Here is a 23,598-nt window from a genome sequence, read left to right as displayed (position 1 = left end):
TATAAACCACAATCGGACAGCTAAGGAAATGGAAGAAAAGAAAAGGGGAAACAAAAGAAAAACGAAAAAAAAATTACATCGTCATTGAATTCCGGCCACATCAATGAAGACTTATCGGGTCGTGTGAAGGACAATCGGTCCAACTGTACATGCCTCCACCGGTTGTTAAATTTCTATTGAGCATGTGGTGCGCTGGAATATGTACAACTCTTTGGGATGGCAAGATCGAAATAGTCGCAACAGATGGGGAAAACATTCGCAGTCCTACAACTGTAAGTAAATTTTTTCTTATTTTCTTTTTCTTCTGAAGTTTCGTTTTTATTTGATTGTTTTTGTTGTTGTTGTGCTTTGCGCCCCGTAATAAGTCGACGTGTTACAATACTTGGCACAGCCCGAAAAAAAACAAACGTGAACCCCCCCATTGACTAAGGTAAGCAGTAAAAATATGTTGTTGTCTGCGAGGGAGTTCTCACATTGCATCATGTCGTTGAAGGCGTCAGTAATTTTTGTTTTTTCTTTGGTCGCCTTCAAAATTTATTGTTGTCTGTTGTTGTGTGTGAAATCCATTAAGGCTAGCGCACAAGTCTTTTACTTGTTATGCTAGTTCAAGAACAAGTAAAAGATGGTCAGCCACACCCCCGCCGTAAATTTGACGAAACTGTTGTTTCGTTCTGTTTTTTAACTATGGAAAATGGAATTGGCGAGGAGTGGTTGGGTCATTTCAGTCTGTAGCAACAACAACAAAATACCTAGCAAAAATCGAAATGCAATCGTAAAAAAATGGGACGCCCAGTGAAGAAAAATTTAATTGCCAGTAACGAGTCGACCGTAGCTCTTTCGTTTCAACTGGGTTTTTTAAAAACCCCACTTTATGTACAAATTGATGCAGGCTAGGCTTTTGATTCGACAAAGGCATTACAAGCATCGTAAAAACAAAAACGACATAAGTGCACACAGTAGTCACGACGTTGCCTTTTAAAAAAGAGGGGCAGGTTGCCGAACAAATGGACAACGATTTCCACCATTTCCTCTCCTTGGACGACTTTGCACGTAATGATGGCGGATAGAAATTCCGGATGCCCATACTATATTGTCCGCCAATAAAAAGGTGATTGGAAAAAGAAATGCATTGTTTACTTGGTAAATCATTATGCACTGAGTGTGGTCAATGATGGGGTTGCGGTGGTTGCGGTGTAAACGTTTCAGCATTTAACGAAAGAAAAGAACGGAAAACGACTGAATTGCTGGAATTATCCGACTGGCATTTGTTGATGTTTCTTTTTCTCGAAGAAAACGTGTTTTCTCTTTCACCCATTTTTATGTCTGGCGATGATTTTCTCTGCGTATGACCCACATAGCAATTTAAGTCGATTTACGGGCATCAGTGGGTTCTCAAATGGTTATTTCGACTGCACCGTTGCCTTTGCACAGCTTGCCAACCGCGGTACAGCTGCTCTGGCGGATATGTGTGGCTTTATTTTTCTTTTTCCTTCACCCCCGTTTGATTGACATAATTTAGTCACGCTATACGAGCGGTATAACGCGGAGGAACCGCATTTGCAAAAAAAACAACAAAAAACGAAGCCATCGTACCGATACGTTATGCCTTTCGATGGTCTTTGGCTATTCCGTCCGACTTTCAAGCCGCAAAAGAAGCAAACACAAAGTGGTGTACACATCCATGCAATCGTGAGAACTGCGGACGAAACTAATCAAATATGTACGTTACCACACCCACGTACGTAACTAGTACGACTTTGGAGCTCAATGACACGCGTTCCAGCACCTTAAGGATATCGGTGGAGTTATTCGAAGTTTATCTAAGGAGAAAAAATTTAATTTGTAGAATCATTAGATCACTCGAGAATTGGACCTAGACCTATAGGCAATAGCCTAGATAATCGGTTTAGAAATACCTTTTTCTTAAATTGCCATTCCTTGGAAACACATAGTATGGTTGAACGCGAGTAAATGGCTTTTTAACGTGTCGCATCTTACTAAATAGGTTGTTTTAGTTACCGTATTAAATTTCAACTAGTTTCAAGTTCTGTCCTCGAAATTCACGCATTTAATTGTCTGCGTTTATACGGACAAGTGCTAATTCCCGCCGATTGGACAGTGATAAAAAAAAAGGAAGAGGCGATTCGAAAACGAGCAGCTGTTGTATAGCCATTGTCGTACTCAGTTTCCGACAACATGAAGCCGACTAATAGTTACGGCGTTCGAGCTATTTGCTCCCGTATTTTTCCGGGAACCAAGAGAGAAAATGCACGCCCAGTCCCGTAAGAGACCTAGACTTGTTTGGTTTTTCCTAAAATTGAATTGCTTTGTTTTCAAATTTTACCCATTTCACGATGGCACTTGGTCAATTCAACTAGACGCCACATTGAATAACCTAGAATAACAGAAATGTAATACACGTCAAATTTTTTGTTAAAGGTAAAAAAAGAAATATATCAGCTTCTTCTGTAGGTCAACGGTAATTATTTTTCAATTTTACAAAAGTTTTAATTCATAATTATTTTTAATCTCTTCGAGAAGAGGGCGCCACAACCAAGACTGACATGATTAAATCTATTGCCACGAAATCTTTTGTGGCAACAAAAAAATATTTGTTTATAACCACGACAGCAGATTTTGAGGAAAATAGGAAGGCTTAATTTTAAATCTAGTTAAAAATTACGGAACGCCGTTTGACCTACTTTTTTTTAGTCAACTGTTTTTCGATGGTTGTCCGTTTATTTAGCAAATAAATAGATAACTTGCATAGCCATCTAGCGGTCAAAATCGTCACTTGAAGGAGGGATTTAAATAGATGACGCCTTTAAGGGAGGAGGAGTCTACCTAACTATTGTTGATCGATTGTTAGGTCGATTTCGATCGCCATTGTCCAGTAAGTGACGTCGCGCATTGGAAGTATACGCATTTGTGAATTTCGATGACACCTTGGAGTCCCATTTGGTGCAGGTGTCATGGCTGACGGCGTCTTGTTAAACGTATGTCGTATATGTAATAGTTGCATGAAAAGTCAACGGTAAATAATCCACGTAATTCTTTTCAATGTGTTCCTGCCACGAAAAAACAATTGCGCAGAACATGAGCAAAAATGCATATGCAAGGTAGTCCACAATTTACCACTTCAATCTAAAAAAATGTCCATAAGCGGTTTGACTTGTGGCTGTAATGGACGCCGAAATCAAACTGGTTTTTCCGTTTTTCGTCAATCAACCTACGGGAGCCCCGTAGCTTGCATATCTGACACGTTTTTCAACTCCTCGATGCAATTCTTTGTTAATTTTCAAACGTGTTTTTGAACAGAGGGAATTGAGTTGTATGACAAAATTGTGGCTCAATATCTTGTATCTGGTTGTACAAACTCGACATGTTTAGTTCAGGGAGGAAATTTTCAAATTCCTTGATTTAAAATGCTGGATTATGGAATGTCCATTTCATTTCCGCTGATTTCCACATGGTATTAGCAGACACAAAGAAAATGTATCTAGCTCCGACGTTATTTTTACGAAGATGACCATTCCATTAAAAACAAAATTCATAGAAAACAACGGTGACCCATGAGAGCTTTTTATTTGAAGTCATCGATTGAAATCTCTGACGTCTTTTGGCAGGATGCATAAATTAAGATAAACGACGACCATAAATAGATCTCTATTTCTTTACTGCACGACATACTCACGCGGGACATTCAATGTAAAAGGGTGATTTTGCGGAAGGGTCACGCCTTGAAAATGGATGCCTTTGTGCGTCCCTCAAGTCGCCGAGCTTCCAAAACCCAGTAAACCTTATTCGAATGTTTCTCAGTCCAGCGAATGTTTGCACGAATGCCGTTCAGAATGCCCGCGGTAATGGAACGGTCCAACTTTGTGTCTTTCTTTTCCAGGTCGTTTAAGAATTGAGACATCTACATATGTAAATAAAAAATCAAAAAGAACAAAGAACGGGTTTATTATTGATGACGTTCATCCGAGCTGAGGGCAAAACAGGTCTACCTCATCCAGCTCCTCGTTTGTGCTAAGAAATTTCGAAGCCGAGGCCAGAAGCTTCAACGTATCGCCAGATCTCCTAAAACTTTTGATTATACAAGAAAAGAAATTCTTAAAGAGAATTCATTTGCAAATTGATAATTGGCTCTTACTGCCGTCCTAGTCTGTCCCAATTGGTTTTGATAAAGTTCAACACCATTGGACGTCCTATCGAATTATCTGCCATTTTCTCAATCATCGTAAACGTGTCGCGAGGAAATTGCTCGATGGTTGGATGGAAAACGCGCGAGAGGAGCTGCTTCAACCGGTTACGATCTTGGCTGCAAGTCATGGCCGATAAGATTTTCGCCCGTTGGGAAGCCATCATGTCGTTCATGCTCATCCACCAGGCCCATTTCCATTCGTCGTTTCCACTGTGCCGCATGACAACGCACCAGTTCCGCTCCAAGTGTTCCATCATTGCCCTTTTTTACGAGATGTTATATTTACAGTAGGTCTGTGAATATTAACAGAGTTTTGTAAAGTCATACTTTTTGTTCGCTGCAGTGATGGTGCCGTCCATTTCCGCACGGAACATTCCCAGGATTTGATCCACGCAGACACCGTCACTCCAACTGGAACAGCCTTCTCCTTCGAAGCCGTCAGTTCGAACTAAATTGTTGTATTCGTTCGGATGTTCATCGTCCATCCTATCGAATTTCAATCTGCCCGTGTATTCCTTTCAATAAAGAAAAAGGATAATTTTTAATCCAATCAAATCTGACAGTTCACTCACCTCGAAAAGTGTAAGCAAAGATTCATTTTGCTTCGCTCGTTCCCTCATACATTTCAAATGAAACTGGGTTGTGGCACGGACGAACTCGTCGCTGACTGATGTCAAATATTCGATGAGTTCCAGAACCACTTTATATTCTAAATACTCGCCCAGGGCCAGCGTGAAAGCGTCGTCAATCAACTGTGCTCGAGTCACTTGCGGGATAACCGTGTGATTGACCACCAGCTGACGTGAAATCAGACGCCAATTGTAATCGTCGTACAAGACGCGGACGTAGCCAGACAATTCACCGTTGATAAGGATCCAGTTATCGTCCTCATCATTCATGGAATCATGTCCCGGATCCGTTGGAAAATAAGGAATTTCTAATGACGGTCGTTCTGGCGTGAGCCACACTCTTGGATAGGTTCCTTGTTGAGTGAAATCCGGAAGATTGCCGTCCGTCATGGAGATGGGAATCCACCACAACTGGTTGTTAGTCTCGTCGGACGTGATGTTGTTACGGACTGGATGCGGAGTCTGAGATAATCTGACGCGTCCGTTTCCAGTTCGGATGCAGCGTACGATAGGATAGGATTGCTGGCTGGTCCACGAATGCATAATCTTCGTGACTTTCATGCCCCGCCCAATATCGCGATTCTTGTGAATTTCTTCGTCCAAAATGTCCATAAATCTTTGGCTGTTGGCATTCTGGAATTGACTTGAGAATTGAAAATCGAAATCAGGCTGAGAGGCGATGATGAAGCAGGACATTTACAGTTACTGACTATCGCTCCATATAAGTAACGACCGCATTCCTAAAGTTCTGCGGTCCGACAGAGTTGCGCAGCATCAGCAAAAGACCGCTGCCTATAAGACATCAAGTTCTTACCGCTGTTTTACAGCATACGTCAATTTAATATGTATACCTTTGCTAAGGTGATGGAATCAAAAATTTTCTAGGCATCGTCGGCAGTCTCCACTGCACGGATGACGGATGCGGCATGCACGTGCTCTTCGATTTTCATGGCAGTTCGAATGGAAGCGAATTTTGACATTTCAGCTCGAAAAACCAGATTTGGTAGGGCCTAATCAGCGCCCATTGAGTTAGAAAATAGTGTACACATCAGCCCATGCAAAGATTGTAATGAACGTGAACGTACGTGTTGGACCAAATCGTTTTCAAAGACGCCGCAGAATCCTTCGTTGAACCAGATGTCGCTCCACCAGTCCGACGTCACTAAATTGCCGAAGAATTGATGCGCTAATTCATGGGCCATGGTTTGAACGACTTGAAATCGTTCATCTTCGCTACCAGTCTCCTCGTTGAAATTCAGCCTGTTTTCCCTGAACAATCCAGTCAACGGTATACAAGACAGTTAGACGTTTGCATTTTGCATCGCGTTCATTAAATACCCTACCGGAATAGAACGAGTCCCCAATTTTCCATGGCTTCAAAATCAAGCTCAAGCGGAGCGCTGATGAAATCGATTTTCGGTAAAGAAAACGGTTGACGCACGTACGTTTCCATGTAGTTCAACATGTCGGGCACAACAGCCATGGATTGTTCAAGATGGCGCAATTGATCTCGTCGGCCCCAAAAGCGCATCCGGATGGTTCGCTTGCAGACTTTGTAAATCCTCTCCACCTTGTCGTAGTCCGTCACGAATTTGGCTAATAAATAGGTGGGCATCGGTGGTGATCGGCCAAAGGTCGTCCACATCCATTCCCGCGTGTTTTTCCTTATGGCGAAATTCACAAAAAAACAAAAAACAAAAAAAACAAAAAAAAAAAAACGAGAAGAGGTTGGCATCAGTTTCCTTGTACAGTTAAGGGGGACACTGTTTACGTGCTGCGATCAAATGACAAGAAACCCCTCGGTGGTTTTGGAATAACAAATTTTCTTCGACATGTTTTGATTGTTTGACACTTACATGGGACGTGTGGCTATCTCGGGCATATTAGACAAAGCCGACATGACACGATTGTGACCAATGGTGACATCAAACGTTGTTTTAAAACCTGGCTCGTCTAGGCAGGGCAGAACTCTACGGGCATTGGTCGCTTCCATTTGCGTCCCCCCGAACCAGCTGAATAAACATTTCAGTTAAAATCAAATTGGGACAAATACAAATATGGATATTCTATTTGGTTAGACAACTGCGGGAGAAAATGTAAAATGGAGATAACCAAACGAGAAAACGATGTACCCTTCATGGCAGCATGATGTGTTATCATTCTTGTAGTTGGCTCTGAAAAATCCTCTATTGTCGTCTCGGACTTTGGCCACATAAAATAAACCGACGCGATATCTATGACCCTTGATCAAAGTCTGTTTGAGAATAACGCTGATCTGTTGCCTTTCTACGTCCTCGTGGATGACCGTGTGAGCTTCGTTGACTATCTCAAAAAGGCCGGAGAAGCAAAGATCCTCTAATTGAACAGAGCGATCGCTGCTGATCTTCTTTTCCGTATCAAGCACCTCTTCAACGCTTACATCGAGAATGCTAATTTCGAATGGTAATTTCCCCCTGCACATTAAGTATGTGCTTCTTCCTCATCTAGGCATTCGTTTATGTTTTAGCAAAGGCCGGGGATAATGTTTTCAATTCGGCCATGGACGAAATAAAAATTTTTAAAGTCAAAGTGATGGTGGATCAATGTAAAATATTTCCAATCTCTATATTCTAACTTTAAATTGAAAAGCTATTCAAAAGCTTCCGTTTAGGACTTTTCTCAATCAATAATTGCGTAAAAGACTTGGTTTGTATATTTGTTATTGAAAATCAAAGGAGGTAAAGATTTACTGGATGTGTCTAGCTGCTTACGACATCTAGCGGTTTGAAACTGAACGTTAGTGTTGTGTAAGAGTGAAACTGATTTTTAGGTGGATGGCAGTTCTTCAGCTGCCAATTCAATGGCCAACTAGAAAAGATCCTCACGTACCCCCCCCCTCCCCCATATTCCTCACAGGGAATTGAGAGACGGCCAGATTGTCCCTAATTTCCTGTACGTGCTCTATGTTCTTCACCATTAATGAAATAGAAAACACCGAGAATCAATATAGTAATAATAATAAAAACAGACAACAGTTTTTGTTTTTGTTCAGCATCCCCAAACTAACCAAATATCAAGGACATTAGACGTTCACATGGAGGCTTAACCAGGAGTCATCTTGTCTATTCAGTGATAAATACACAAGATACTCCCCAAGCTTCAACCTCAACACGTAAACGACTTTTGCCGCCATCTATCTGAAATAGTTCAAGGAAAATTTTTATTTTTTGATCTCATAAAACAAGAAAAAGTCAGAGAATAAATCCAAATGAGTCACCCCAACTACCGTTTGAAGAACAAATCCATACTGAAACTGACCGAATGTCGTGGATGTCATGTCGTTTACGTAAGAGCCCAGCCCAAGAGTCACCTCGTAACTCAGTGATGATTTAGGCATTCATGGAATACATTTAGCTGCAAATCCATGAACGCTTCCATCATCACATCGAAACAAGATACTCCCAAAGCCCAGCCCAGGAGTCACCTCGTAACTCAGTGATATGATTTAGGCCTTTATGGAATACATAAAGCTGCAAATCCATGAACGCTTCCATCATCACATCGAAACAAGATACTCCCAAAGCCCAGCCCAGGAGTCACCTCGTAACTCAGTGATATGATTTAGGCCTTCATGGAATACATAAAGCTGCAAATCCATGAACGCTTCCATCATCACATCGAAACAAGATACTCCCAAAGCTTCAAGCCCAAACGTTAAACGACTTTTCATCCATTCCATACGATCAGCTCAGGTAGATTTACACTTCAAACAGGTAGTTAAAAAAAAAAAATTAACACATTTGTTTTGTTTTTGAAAGTCATACATTAACTGCATGTGGAGGGTAAAAAATGTGAGATATGCGGAATTTATTTGGGGGATGGCCGCGAATCTCTCCCGTTAACGAGAAGGTCGAAAGCTTTTCGGCAGTCGTTTATTTGGCCTGAGAGTTGTTGTTTCTCATCACGTGACATCGGGCGTCTGACGGAGACGAAGAATTCCGTCTCGGAACTCCGCATTTTTAGATGACGGAGTTGTCTTAAGTCGACGTTAGAACACTCGATCGTTACCGGCAGACCTTCGATAACTTCTTGTGCGGCAGCTTGACGTTTTGCGGGACTCCCTCCTGATATTTTCAAGTTGTAAAATTGGTGAGCCTTTTGGTTTTGGACTAAGGTCATCATGACTCCGTGAGTCTCCTCCAGGCGCCTGACATTTTCACCTCCTCGTCCCACAATACGACCGTAGTTTCTGTAATGAATGTCCAAGAGTACCAAGTTATCCGCAGTTTTCAATTGTTGAATTTCTCCAGAAACAATGGCGAAACTGGCAGCTGGTTTAGCTGTGGCAGCCTTCTCCTTCTCAGGAGCGACAGTTGGCGCAGCAGTTGGCGCAGCCTTCGCTTGGGGTCGAGCTGACGGATGAACCGATGTTTGGCCTTCGGACAGGTTGACTGTGTAACCTTCGATCGGCTTTTGTTTATATCTGTAATCAGCTGACTGGAAAACAACTGGTGGTTGTAAATCAGCAGCAGGTTGTCGTGCAGGTCTGACATCAGCGGCAGGTTGTCGTGCAGGTCTGACATCAGCGTCAGGTTGTTGAATGGCGAAACTGGCAGCCTTCTCCTTCTCAGGAGCGACAGTTGGCGCAGCAGTTGGTGCAGCCTTCGCTTGGGGTCGAGCTGGCGGATGAACCGATGTTGGGACTTCGGACAGGTTGACTGTGTAACCTTCGATCGGCTTTTGTTTATATCTGTAATCAGCTGACTGGAAAACAACTGGTGGTTGTACATCAGCAGCAGGTTGTCGTGCAGGTCTGACATCAGCGGCAGGTTTTCGTGCAGGTCTGACATCAGCGGCAGGTTGTCGTGCAGGTCTGACATCAGCGTCAGGTTGTTGAATGGCGAAACTGGCAGCCTTCTCCTTCTCAGGAGCGACAGTTGGCGCAGCAGTTGGTGCAGCCTTCGCTTGGGGTCGAGCTGGCGGATGAACCGATGTTGGGACTTCGGACAGGTTGACTGTGTAACCTTCGATCGGCTTTTGTTTATATCTGTAATCAGCTGACTGGAAAACAACTGGTGGTTGTACATCAGCAGCAGGTAGTCGTGCAGGTCTGACATCAGCGGCAGGTTGTCGTGCAGGTCTGACATCAGCGGCAGGTTGTCGGGCAGGTCTGACATCAGCGTCAGGTTGTTGAATTGTGAAACTGGCAGCTGGTTTAGCTGTGGCAGCCTTCTCCTTCTCAGGAGCGACAGTTGGCGCAGCAGTTGGCGCAGCAGTTGGCGCAGCCTTCGCTTGGGGTCGAGCTGGCGGATGAACCGATGTTTGGCCTTCGGACAGGTTGACTGTGTAACCTTCGATCGGCTTTTGTTTATATCTGTAATCAGCTGACTGGAAAACCACTGGTGGTTGTACATCAGCGGCAGGTTGTCTTGCAGGTCTGACATCAGCGGCAGGTTGTCGTGCAGGTCTGACATCAGCGGCAGGTTGACCTGGGGGCCTTTTGCCGGAAAGCGGAGGAAATTGTGATGGAGAAATAGCGTCCATCACAGTTTCGTAAATCGATACCAACTCCGCTGGAGTCTTGTCCTTTTCGGGTGCACGTTCCTCCTTTTTAGCTGCTGCTTTAGCCTGAAGTTCGGCCTTTTTCTTTCTAGACAAAACCTCCCAAAATTCTGTAAGTCTCTCACTTTCATCGACTGATTGTTTCCCTTCATCGGCAGACGCTCCTTGGATTACTTTGGCAGCGGAAAGGGGTGCAACGTCATCGATGCCACATCCAACGTCTTTTTTTCCAGCCTCAGGAAGTGATGGAAGATCATCAGTGTCGCACGAAACGTCTCGACTTTTAGGCTTCACAAGTTGAGGGAAATCGTCCGTGCAGCATCCAACATCTATTCCTTTGGCCTTCACGGGCTGAGGAAGGTCCTCCGTGTCGCATCCAACATCTTGGGTCTTCACTTTAGATTTACGCTGAATCTGTTTGGCCGATTTTCGCAATTGTTTCAATTCCGCGTCTTTCAAAGCCAAAAGGGCGTCTTTGGCTTCAGCGATCGTCTTCATTTGCGACTCAGCAGCGATCAAACGGTTCTGACCTTGTTCCAACTCGGCAATGGTTTCCTTCGCATTCACGAGTTCTACCTTGACAGACTCCATTTCGCACTTGATGGTTTCAGTGTCTTTGATCAGTCGCTCCTTCGCGTCCTCGAGTTCTACCTTGACAGACTCCATTTCGCACTTGAAGGTTTGCGTTTCTTTGATCAGTCGCTCCTTCGCGTCCTCGAGTTCTACCTTGATACCTTGACTAACGTGGTGCGCCATTTGAAGTTGGTCTTTTAAATCAGAAATCTGTTTCATCAGTTCTTCGCGGGCCTTTTGAATCTGGGTTTCAAACGCGTCGTCCGTTTGTTGGGATGCGTCAACGTTCTGGGTTACCACCGGCGTTGGTTCCGTGTTCTCCTCGGACACGTCAACAGCCTCGGTGTCGGTAGACTCCGTTCTGGGTTCTGTCCTTGTAATGACGCGGAGAAGATCTAGGAGATACATCATCCAGTGGAGGAAAGCAAAGTACTTGGAAAAATATTCCATTTTTAAAGTTTGGGAAGTTTGAGATTTGATTGAGTTCGATGAAGAATATTCAAGATCAATTGGGGATTGACAATGAATATGGAAGATTCTGAAACTCTGTTGGATTAATTGGGAATATCGGTTTGGGCTTTATTTATTGAAGCACGTTGACGGCTGGTGCGGCCCTTCAAATTCCTCGTTAACTTCAAGTTTGAAAAATATTTTCGAGTTAAATCCTTTTGTAATTGGTTTTAATTAAAGTTGATGTTTTAACAAACATTTTTCAAATGATTTGAAATTACTATAAGTTGAGGGAAATATTTTATTTTGAATTTAAAAGATGATCTTCGCCTCGTCGTCGCTTATCGCCATCATAGCAAGAATTCCTAGATGGCGATAAAGTGCTGACGTTGACCAATAGAGTCTATTTACGGGAACCGTCATAGTGACAGCAGACGATACAATTTTGAGTTTCCGTTCAACGAAGTAGTCTTCAGTGTTAAGCCACGTTCAGACTACAGCCTTTTTGAGCGTTTTACGTACTACGTATAACGTTTTTACGCTCCGAGTTACGTAGCTGGGAACGGAAGAGTGTTCAGACACAACGCTCTACGTAGTACGTAATACGTAAACTCAAAACGTAGTCAAAACGAAGTCAAAACTGAGCGTACGTAAAAATGAGATTGATCTCATTTTTACATAAGTTTTTGGGACGTTCTACGCACTACGTAGCCAAAATCTATTACGCTTGTCTACATTCTTTTGTTTTTTTCAGGTTTTCTCTCCTGTTTATTCATTCTGGGATATGTCAGGTGTAGAATTGTAAATTTAATAATTAATTTTTTTAATTTTTTTTTTTAAAATAAATATGGGGCCTACTAAAGTTGCCAAAAAGAATTCCCCTAACAAATTCAAGTCACCCCCCAAAAAATCACCGATAAAGAAAATCAAAAAGTAAATATTATGTCATGAAATCTTTTGCAACTATTTTTGTTTATTGCTTATTCTATTTTAGGTCTTCAAGAAATTGGTCAGAAGAAGAACGTTTTGTCCTCAGAACTTTTATCAATAAATATAACAAAGAGCTACAACAGGTACAAAAATCTACAGCAGACGCTAGAATCTCCGCAGAATCTAGCCTACTCTACGTAAATTTGACAGTGTAGTCTGAACAGTCTACGAACACATTTACGTAAATATGGCTCCGTAAAAAACGCAGCGAAATTTACGAAGTACAAACGTAAACTTTTAACGTTATACGTTATACGTTATACGTAGAAAAGAGCTGTAGTCTGAACGATACTTTACGTACCAGTACCACGTGTTCCTTGCGCGATTTTCTGCGCGATTCAGTCGTTGTTTTATTATAATTAAGTGTCACACAAATTAGTTACTAGCAATTCTGCCAAAATGTCCAAACTGAAAATTCTTCAACCTGGGGAAGACAAGCAGGAGTTTCTTGACATAGATGAAGCTGCAAGTGATGATGGAGATGAACAAAAACATGAGAAATTGTTGAATGCCATATCAAAATTGGGAAATAAAAAGTAATTATATAGATTAGAATTATGCCTCAACATTTAACAAAAAGGCCTTTTCTGTATGATGAAGATTACTCAGAGAACTGAGCCAGTCTCCAGAATCAATGAACATGCATTAGTTCAAGTTGGATCTGGTAAATCGAAGACAAATAAAATTAAGGTTGATGATCTTCTCAATGTGATTGCCGAAAAGCCTCGTTTGGGAGCACTTAAGAAAGCTGTGAAGCAGGCCAAATCCAAATCGTCTACATTAAAAGCTCCGCTTGAAAAGCCACAAGCATTGAGAGTGTGAAGCAAACATTTTTTCTTCTAATGAAATTATTCTATTAAATGTAAAATTTGATACATATTTATGCAGGTTGAGAGGGCTGCTGGTTATGAAAAGGTAAAAGATGAAGTATCAAAATGGGATGACATTGTGAAAGGCAATCGAGTGGCTGAACAACTGATCTTCCCTTTGGACCAACCCTCCATAAAAATGCAATCAGCTTCTGATTTTACAGCAAAGTTCAAGGTAAAAAAAATTAAGAGATTTTTTACTAGTAGCTCAATGACTTGAGTAGAATTATGCTTTACGTTGCTAGCCCAAAACACCCCTGGAACAGCAGATCAGCGAACTTTTGCGCTGCAACCGACATGTTCAAGCTGAAAATGAGGTAAAATAGTTCCATATCCATCATTTTCGTTTCTACAGCTCTATATATCTAGGAGCTTACTCCTGCCGAAAAAGAAGCCTTAACTTCCATGTCACTGAAAGAAGCTTTAGCAAGGCGGAGAGAGTTGGCGAAAAGCAGAGCCCTTCAGTCATACCAAGAGGCAAAAGCGAGGCGGCAAAATAAAATCAAGAGTAAAACGTACGCAGTTTCTCTCGTTCATCATTTGGGCACGGTTTTATCCATCTTAACATTCTTAGGTATCATCGGCTTCTCAAGAAAGAGAAAATGAAAAATCACGTCAAAGAATTCGATTCCCTCAAGGAGCATGATCCACAGAGGGCATTAGAAAAAACTGGAACAATTGGATAAAAAACGCATCGAGGAGCGTATGACATTGAAACACAAAGGCGCCGGGAAATGGGCCAAGTTGCAAGCCATTCGTTCCAAATACGATCAAAATGTAAACGTTAAGTTGACCCAATTTTTACATAATAACATTGTTTTGTTTTTTTTTAGGCACGGGAATCACTAGCAGATCAACTGCGGCTTGGCAAGGAAGTTACAAGAAAAATTAAGAAGCCTGATGATGAATCTGAAGAGGATATTCCATCTGTTCCACTAGAGAAGAGCGACAACCCATGGTTGGGTGGGTCTTTGCCAGATTCATCTCATCCTACTACAGAGGTAACATCTGGTTACCGAAAACTCTGGGACAACGTTAATAAAGGCAGAGAAATAAAGAAAAAAATGAATAAAGAAGTAAAAAAAACTGCAAGCAAGCCAAGCAAGGTTAAGCAGTCACCTCCAACTGACGAGAAAATTTACGATTCGACGAAAGCTGATTCTGCCGAAAATGAAAGTGTTGCGTCTGAATCTTATGACGTTCAGGAAGAATTTTCGGAAGAACTAGACGAAGGTTTGGTTCGCAAAAGTACAATGGAAGATTTCGAGCAAACTCCTGAAGATGTTGAAATGAAACAAATTACTTACAAAAAGAAAAGCAAAAAACAACCGACACAAAAAATAGATTCACAAGCAGCCAGTGAAAAGGCAGAAACCAAAATGGCCACAGACATAGATCCTCTCAAATTTATTTCGATGCCAGATACAGTAATAATAAATTCATCAGTTCCTGTAACTGAAGAAGGTAACGAGGAAGACGAAGATGAACAACGGAGGATGACGTTGGCGGAGGCGTTTGCCGATGACGACGTGATTGAGCAGTTCAAGGAGGAGAAGAAACAAGTTATTAGTGCATCAACTCACAAAGACATTGATTTGACTTTGCCTGGATGGGGAGAGTGGGGCGGGTCTGGTTTGAAACTCTCCAGGCGCAAGAAAAGACAGTTCATCATCAAAGCTCCACCGGCTCCCAAACGAAGGGATGACAACCAAGGAAACCTCATTATCAATCAAGACAAAAACACAAACATGCGTCGCCAACAGGTACGTGTACAAGTAGTTCTATTATGTGGGCTAAAAATAGTTTTTTAAAAATCCTTAATCCCAGGTGAATGATTTGCCATTCCCGTTCCGTTCGGCGGCTTCATTCGAGTATAAAATTCGAGCACCAGTGACGTCAACATTTATTCCAGAAACAGCTGTTCGTAAACTGGCAGCTCCGAAGGTCCTAACCAAGATAGGTACAATAATAGCTCCTATGACAGACGATGTACTCATCTCTGCGGCAAAGCGAAATAAAGAAACACAAGATAAAATGGAACTTGAGAATCGCAAAAAACCGACACCTGGGAAGTATCAGAAGAGAAAAAAATCCTCACTGATCACCAAACCAACTAAGAAAAGCAAGATACAGAAGAATCAATGGCAGATTACTTCGATTGCGTCAAACGTATAAATCTTAAAAAACCAAGGAAAGTCATAGGAGAAACGTGCTGAACCGTCAACGTGATTTGGTTTCTTAACTATATGGTACTTCGTTGATTGACAGATCATAGATATCCGGAGTTTCACCATCGATTTTATTTAGGTAGGCAAAATATCGCAATGAATTATCTGTTTGAAAGGCTATCACTATAAATTGTCGTCTCAATAAGAGACTGATTGAAAAACTTTCGGTTACTAGAGCTGCATTTACTTCGTTCGTCGTTCTCTTCGTGACCATGGGGACTCTTTCGGTAAGAATCTCTATGCCTACTTCCCGATTACCTATTTTCCAATAGGGAATACTTCAGCTATTGATGCTTTTATGTAATTTACTGAAAGGACCTACAGTATATTTTCACTATTATTTATGCTCATCCATATTATCTATCTTATGTATAAGCATTTTGGGGAACAAGGCTGCAAAACGTATTTGGTAACCAGGATTCAGAAGAAGTGGAAAAAATGGATTATCATCGTCTTTGTTTATTTTAATTTATTTTGCAGCGCTGTTTTCCAAATCGACTAATGTATTTATGTGGTTTTCTGTAAAACATCATTTTCCTGTGTAAGCTTAAAAAGTAGAAAATTTCCTCATGTGAAAGAATCTTGATCAATTCATCTTGAGTCAATTTGCTAGTATTTTATTTTCTGTCTACTCACGTTACGAAATGACGAAATTTACTTTTTTTTTTTGTCATCTATCAAAGGTTTCCAAGGCGATTGTTATTCTTGCCATTGCGTGTCTCTGTTCTCCCGGACAACGCTATGCTGACGGCCAAATTGAAAATCCTTACGTTCGTACCGGATTGGCGCTCCGAATCGTCGTCCGCTATCCTGAATCCGAGTTAATTGTAAGTATATTATCTCGCGAAGCATATTAATCATTATTTTGACACCGAGTGATATATTGAAATTGACGTTTTGGGCAGAATCGCTCCCTGTCCACCGATTTGTTTATCGTTGGTAACGGACTTGGATTGGCATGGAACGATCCACAACTGTTAACGAGGCCAGGAACGACCGACACCTGGTCGATCGATTTGAAGTTCTCTGGGTTGCCCGACGGTTATGGCTGCGCCGAGTGTATCTATAACAACGTCCTGCCAGTCAATGGTCGCCTTGAATATCGTATTTTGACCAGCAACAAGACGGACATGCTAGGCCCCAATCACGGAACGCATATCCATATTTCAAAACTGGAGGCCAATTTTCCTGTCCGGGAAGAATTCTCTTACCCATTCTTTTTCACAAGATCAGGCTCCGTACATGCAACGACGGTCAAATCATTGGTTAACCAGATCATCGGCTCCCGCATCTGGGGTTATTACTTGCCTCCAAGCTACAACGAAAACCATTACAAAACGTACAAGACATTTGTGGTACCGGACCTGAGCCCTGCATACATGGAACTGTATCGCTTCTCCTTTGACGACATTTTTGTTGAAAAGGCCATTGCGGAGGAAGTTGTCTTCATTGGATCACATGACTATTCGTTGTCGAATCTAACACAAGGAGGTCCTTTAAATAACGATGGCCGTATTGACTTTCTTACTCCGATTCCTGGCATACAGTACTATTGTTATAACGGTGATTGGTCTGACAACTGCGCTGGTTGCATCCCACAAAATGTATCCGGTCAGGAATACATGGAATATTTCCGCGATGGATGCGGTTATCCAGTGGAAGTTGGAGGACTTGGCGAGGACTACCTCGACCATGTGGTAAACGAAGTTCTTCCAGCTGTTCAGCTATTGACCAACGACCGCATTCGGTTCGAAATTAGAAACAATTTGGGTATTGGCGGCTGCTCTTTGGGTGGACTTCTAGCTTGTCATGCTCTTTGGACCCGACCCAACACGTTTGGAATGGTTTGGCATATTTAACATTTTAAAATCAGCTATTATAATAGCATTCAATCTGCATTTTGCATAACAGGGATGGTGTAAAAGCTCTTCGTTCTGGTGGCCGACTGAGGTAAATGTCGACAATGGGTTCTATTTTTTGAATCACACAATCAAGAAGACTAATCTGGGACCGAGGGCACCTCAGCGGATTTACATAGACGTTGGGGAATTAGAAGAAGACCCCTATTACGCACAAGTGAGCGCCGCTCTAGCAGTCGTTGACACCATGATAGCCAATTCACCACAATTCAGCATGGACGAGTCTTTATGGTTCACGTTAGCTAACGGTCAAGTACATAGCAGCACCAACTGCATGTCGCGAACATGGAACTCTTTGAGCCTGCTCAGTCCACCTGCAGGAGCGGCTAGGAACCCGAATCCTCCTGCGTGAGTTAATAATGCTTATGAGATGAGCTCGTTAACAGTGGACTTCTGAGTGTGCAGAAAGAGAGAGCATTACTTTTATCAAAATACACCTTATAGTAGTACTTAATAAAAAATCAACCAATGAGATCATTCTTCACTGAATGTAAGGCTTGTATTTTTTACATTTAATTAGGACATTCTTGGTAGAAATAACGAAATTCAATTATGCTCTAGTTCTAACAAACGACTCACGGTGCAATGGAGATTTGGCTGTAACAATTGTGGTTGTCAAAGAAAAGCAGGATGTCTTTCGCATGAAAGGATAGCGTGATGTAATGGATGGAGAAACTACTGCAAATATCACGGTTATTTTCTTGCGTTATTTCCCTGCGCTATCTCGCTCAGCTATGCTGCCATCTAGCGACCCTTGTTTTCCCCCACAAAAGCGAAAGAAGCCCCACTTTCTAAGCCTGACTTTTAGTAGGCCTACTCAACGGCTCCCGCTGTTCGCGAAGTTTACGATAGCGTGAGAGAAACAAGAATCACACAGTATAATCAAAACTGACCGCTTATTTCGATTAAGTAAATAGTTTCCTCGTTAAATTAGCAGATTTTAAAAAATAAGAGAATAAAGTATTGTTACCACCCCAACTTATTTTGTTGTTTACGTAAAGTTTTAAACAAGTATAAGGACAATTGAAAAAATAAACTTGCTTTCCATGATTTCCATTCAATTCTGAATCTTAATCATGTATTTTAAGCAAAATTTGAAATTTGGCCAAAAATGAAAAAGTGGGAAGGGTATAGCCTTCCCATTTTCGTCAAAATCGGCCAAAAACGACAACTCTTGAAATTCTCCAAAAATCACATGGCATAATCGAAATTTAACGCTGATTTCGATTCAGTCATTGGTTTTCTCGTTAAACTAGCCGTTTTAAAAATGAACAAGAACAGTTCTGTTAGCGCACAAACTTAGTTTATGGTTTTTAACATTTAAATGCAAAAATATAAGACCAGTAGAAAAATAAACCTGATTATCGTGATTTTCATTTATTTCTGAATCTAAATCATGTATTTTAAGCAAAATTTGAAATTTGGCCAAAAATGAAAAAGTGGTAAGGGTATAGCCTTCCCATTTTTGTCAAAATGGGCCAAAAACGACAACTCTTGAAATTCTCCAAAAATCACATAGCATAATCAAAATTGGACGCTGATTTCGATTCAGTCATTGGTTTTCTCGTTAAACTTTCCGTTTTAAAAATTAGCGAACACAGTTCTGTTAGCGCACCAACTTAATTTATGGTTTTTAACATTTAAATGCAAAACTATAAGACCAGTAGAAAAATAAACCTGATTATCGTGATTTTCATTCAATTCTGAATCTTAATCATGTATTTTAAGCAAAATTTGAAATTTAGCCAAAGATGAAAAAGTGGGAAGGGATTCCCATTTTAATCAAAATCGGCCAAAAACGACATCGTTTGGACTGTCGTTATAGGAAAGTATAAATTCGATTAAGTAAAAAAATATATAAGAGATAAGTGCCAATACCCCTCGAATATGGCGCCATCTCTGGAGGAAAGTCTCGGAAAAAAGTTGGTCGAAATCCGTTTGGGTAATGGTACAACGTAATAGAGTTTTGATAGAATCCCTATCGGGAAATGTGTTGAAAAGTTTTTTAGATCGCTTCCGATTCTAACGCACACCATCCTTTCCCGTGAAGGCCAACGCCACCCAGCTTTTTCTTTCACCACTTCAGCTTTTCAACAACCCAAGAGGCCAAGACCCACTCTTCATCTCCTTCTGGGACTCTTTGCCGCTAACGACGTTGCACAAAGTTTTTAACCTGTTGGCTATCGTAACTTTGGAAACAACGTGAGCCGTGTAGTATACGTTTCTAACGTTAGCTGGCAGCTGCTTCCACGTTCGGCAAAAATTTCGGATTACCCAAATTCGTTTAACCAATCAAACATTAGCTAACATAGGATTTAAATATATTTTTTAAAATTCTTCTTCAACAAATTGCAAAATCCCTATCTTAGTTGAATATTTTCCCCTCCCCCCCCCCCTCACCAAAGAAAGGGAAGAATTTTTTTCACAACTTCCTTTTCTATTATTACTCTTATGTACAGTATAAAGCATCGATACTGACCTTGCTATCGACATCCGAGAAGAATGTCCCGTTCTTTGCTATATACGTAAGGTCATGACGAGAAAAAACTGGATTACTGGAATGTCTTCCGTGTATGCTGTTTTGATCGTTTCATCATCATGTTATGCTATGCATGGGAATTGCGATGATTATAACTATGTCTAGTTCGCCGCTTTTCCCAAAGATACGCGTACAAGATGTTGGTATTAAAAATGCCAATGATCCTCCGTGAAACGAAAATCCCCCGATAAATTGCAGGAGGGACATACGGAAAAGTCTACGCAGGTTATCGACAAGTTCATATCTGGCGATTCATTTTTCACGCATACTTTCCCAACTCAAAATAATGCCATCAGTAAAAAATTCCTCAAACAGTATGGGGTCTTTGTTAAAGAGCATTTATTGTTGTTAGACGTATAAAGGGAAATAAGCGTTTTCCTATCCACTGGATGCTCTCTCGTACTGCCCCCTGTGAAAGCTCGTGTTATTTTGACTTTTCCCCACCAATTTTTCTACCTGTCGAAATTGAGCATTCATTTCTTATTGTGATGGCACTCAAACGAGTTCATTGTGTTGAGACGGGGCCATTTCTTTTCAATTAATCCAAATTAGTCAAAATGATGGAAGAGCACACACACATACAACAGCCCGGGGTTCTAAACAAAGTTTTGAAAGAAAATGAAACAAAAAGGAACGATGATCTTGTCCACGGCATAAAGGGAGGGAAACAAGTATATCTATAAGAGGGGCGAGAATAAAGAAAAGATGGGGGGGAAAAAAACGAAAGAAAAACGAGCTCTTGATTTCAAAGACACACGTCTTCAGTGTACGTCTGCCGAGGGCTCATTTACATAAAGCTCCACTCTCCTGATCCCGAGCCGCACGTCGTGTCAATTAACTTGGAGGCATATCAAAGAAGAAGACCAAAATAAATAAAAAAGGAAACTCGAAAAACCTTTTTTCTCACTCGGTGGGAAATGTCTTAAAGGATCACAGATCTTTCGCACCCGATTGCCGTTGAAAAATTCGATCCTCACCTGATTGTCACTCTCGCCCATTTGTACGAAATATACAGTTATATATCTATAAGCATACACACACCGTAGAGTTGTAAAAGACAATCTCCTTTAGATGTGATCTATTGCTTAGCTGTCGCGGTAATAATTGAGCTGATCCTTCAACTTGGCCTCAGCATCCAATCGCGGGACTGGATCGACATCTTCATTCTTAATTCTAGTCTTATTTTTACTTTTCTCTTCATTCCAAAGTGGCTTTTGTATTGTCCTTCTTTTTTATTCCCTTTATTTTATTTTTTATTTTTTAAAATTTTTTTTAGGGGTTTATTTCCTTTTCAATTTAAACAAGTTGTCACGAGTTGGATAACTTAGAGAAACACACCGACGTCGGAGAACAATGCCAATGGTGAATGTGTGTGACCCCAACTCGTCTCTATCGTCCCTTTTACCGTCTCGGGCGCCATCCCATTCTGACATTGGGGATGTTGAATGCGCACGACAAACATCAAGAATAGGTGAAATTGCTGACAACGTCCAGAGTACCGAACCGCGCTATACAACTTTCAAAAAATCTGTTTTCTGCTCTGCGCTCCTTTTTTTGTGTGTGTGTGTGTATGTTCAACCTCGCTCTCGTAGATGTGAATACAGACGTCGGCTTAAATAATGTCGCAATCCCGACATTTCCCCTCCGTCACTCACGCTGCCATGAATTCGACTCGTTTCTTTCTCTCTTTGCTTCTCCGACAGACGCACAAAAAACGCACACATGAATTGTAAATAAAAGTAGGAACAAAAAAAGGACAAATAAAAAAAAAAAAAATCGAGAAAAAAAAAAAATAATGCACGATGCCTCAAAAAAGAAAGGGGGGAAAAAATTGGACATGGAGTAGCTTCTGACATCATCTCATATATCCATCCTTCTCGTTATGAATGTAGATATGAGCGGGATCGATTGGAACACACAAGCGCGCTTTCTTCTTTTTCGTTTATTTTTAACTTTGTTTTTGTTATCGGAGATATTCCAAACAGGCGAGTGAATGTCTTGTGTTGGATACCGGCATTTCCTTCCTTTTTTTTTTTATTTTTTCTGAATTTTAGTTCTTCTCCTATTGTCACAGTCAAAAGAAAATCTTTCTTGAAAAAATTGGCTGGAGCCGAGTCCCTTTTTGTTCAGATAAAGCCACCGTCACATCGACGCAACAACATAACACAGCCAAGACTTGGAGAGCGTATCATCTTATACAAGTTTGGTGGATAGAAAATCTAAAAAAAAAGGGAAATAGGGAGAGAGAAAAACCTTCTCAGTTGTCCCCACAATGGAAAGAAGAAAAAAAAACAAAAAAAAACATGGACTATAGCTCTATACACACACAACGATATTATCAACAAATAACATCATCATCATCGCATAGTCATTGATCGATTCTTCCTGAAATCCGAACGAGACCTATCTCTACCGTATCGGACGGGGAAGAGCACTCGAAAGAGCTTGCATCATCCAAAAAGACAACAAGACGAATACAATTGGAAAGTATATATAGAGTGAATCGAGTGAGAGATATGAATTCCTTTCATTCCTTTTCAAACCTTTTTGTCTGGTGCTCTTCCCTTTGTGTGTGTGTGCATTTTCTAGGACAACCCCTCCCACACACACACACAAATGTACTTTTGTGTTTAAAAAAAAAATCACCAACTTACAATAATCGAACGAGAATAAAAGAAGAGTTGAATTCCGAAATGCGAAGGAAAGAATTGGCTAAGAAAGAATTAAAAAAAACAAATAAGGAAAGAGACAAAACAAATGATTCGGAAAAGGAAGGCAAAAAAAAAAAAAAGGAAAAAGGGCCGCACACCTTACAAGTTTACAATCTCACGTCACAATCTATTTTTTTTTTTTTTTACTTCTTAGACAACGCAACCAGCAACGAAACTTCAAAAAAAAAATGGGGGCCATAGTCCCTTTTTCCTTTTTTTTTTTTTCTTCGCGGACTTTGCCCAGGAGCGCCTTCCACTTTCTTACCGTCACATGAGCGTGAGAAAATCAGTCCAACCCATCGCTATAGTTGAAAATAATATATTACATTATTACAAATATGGGCCCGCTTCTAACAATCATCACATTTTTCAATTGTACCGCTACACTTTTTTTTCTTTTTTTTTACAGTTTCTGTTTGCGTGAAAAACAAAAACAAAAAACAAAAATTCGAAGTTGTTGTCTTTTTTTGATAAGACGGTCACCGGGACAAGGTAATGAAGAGGAAAAATCAACTAAAATGAATAACCTTGCCCTTTTATTGTATGCTATACTCCCACGGTGTAATAAATCCTGTATGCAAATGTATTACTGTATAGAAAGGGGTTAGGATTACTACGCAGACTTGCGTAATAATATGCAGAAAAAGTGAAAATTTTGTCCGCAATTTATGGCACCTTTCAAATCCATCATTTCGCGTGCGTCGAGACCAAACACCAATCCACCCTATAGCTGCCGCCTCGCAAAATTCACACCTGTCGCTGGCCGCTTTTTCAGTAGAACTTTCGTTACATTTGAAAGTCTAACATTATAAGAGTGTTATTTTGTTTCATTAATCATTCAGCCGCATTAGCGACCAAGTTCTATATTTTCGAGAATGAAAAAGAAAAACCTTAAATGAATTAACAGATTTTCCCGAACACACATAAACAGGGCTGGTATACATA

At 40.9% G+C, this 23,598-nt stretch overlaps 2 protein-coding genes and 1 pseudogene across 2 annotated transcripts; 2 read left to right on the top strand and 1 right to left on the bottom strand.

The window, feature by feature from the left end:
• Positions 1-4,149: 4,149 nt before the first annotated feature.
• Positions 4,150-7,102, bottom strand: LOC116915619 (annotated as a pseudogene).
• A 5,562-nt stretch (positions 7,103-12,664) lies between these two features.
• LOC123470127 (U3 small nucleolar RNA-associated protein 14 homolog A-like) lies at positions 12,665-15,486 on the top strand. The gene is given in 9 exon segments (XM_045169872.1): positions 12,665-12,923; positions 12,981-13,203; positions 13,276-13,431; positions 13,502-13,573; positions 13,626-13,771; positions 13,831-13,921; positions 13,923-14,033; positions 14,090-15,019; positions 15,084-15,486. Coding segments are annotated over 9 exon segments (2,214 nt in total). The 5' UTR covers positions 12,665-12,786; the 3' UTR covers positions 15,432-15,486.
• Positions 15,487-15,630: 144 nt separating this feature from the next.
• Positions 15,631-17,875, top strand: LOC123470128. Its single transcript, XM_045169873.1, has 4 exons — positions 15,631-15,711; positions 16,168-16,311; positions 16,390-17,328; positions 17,396-17,875. Exons 1-4 carry the CDS (start codon positions 15,697-15,699, stop codon positions 17,753-17,755), a joined length of 1,458 nt encoding a protein of 485 aa, XP_045025808.1. The 5' UTR covers positions 15,631-15,696; the 3' UTR covers positions 17,756-17,875.
• The last annotated feature ends 5,723 nt before the right edge of the window (positions 17,876-23,598 follow it).

Source organism: Daphnia magna, linkage group LG2 (assembly GCF_020631705.1).
Source record: "Daphnia magna isolate NIES linkage group LG2, ASM2063170v1.1, whole genome shotgun sequence".
NCBI classification, from domain to species: Eukaryota; Metazoa; Arthropoda; class Branchiopoda; order Diplostraca; family Daphniidae; genus Daphnia; species Daphnia magna.
Note: the sequence above shows the minus strand (reverse complement) of the source record. Positions and strands in the feature narration are given on the sequence as shown.

Bases quoted from the DNA above. Each gene is read 5' to 3' on its own strand.
- LOC123470128 (XM_045169873.1), top strand. The intron at 16,312-16,389 runs GTAAGTATATTA...CGTTTTGGGCAG, and splicing joins ATCCTGAATCCGAGTTAATT to AATCGCTCCCTGTCCACCGA. The intron at 17,329-17,395 runs GTTTGGCATATT...TTTGCATAACAG, and splicing joins GACCCAACACGTTTGGAATG to GGATGGTGTAAAAGCTCTTC.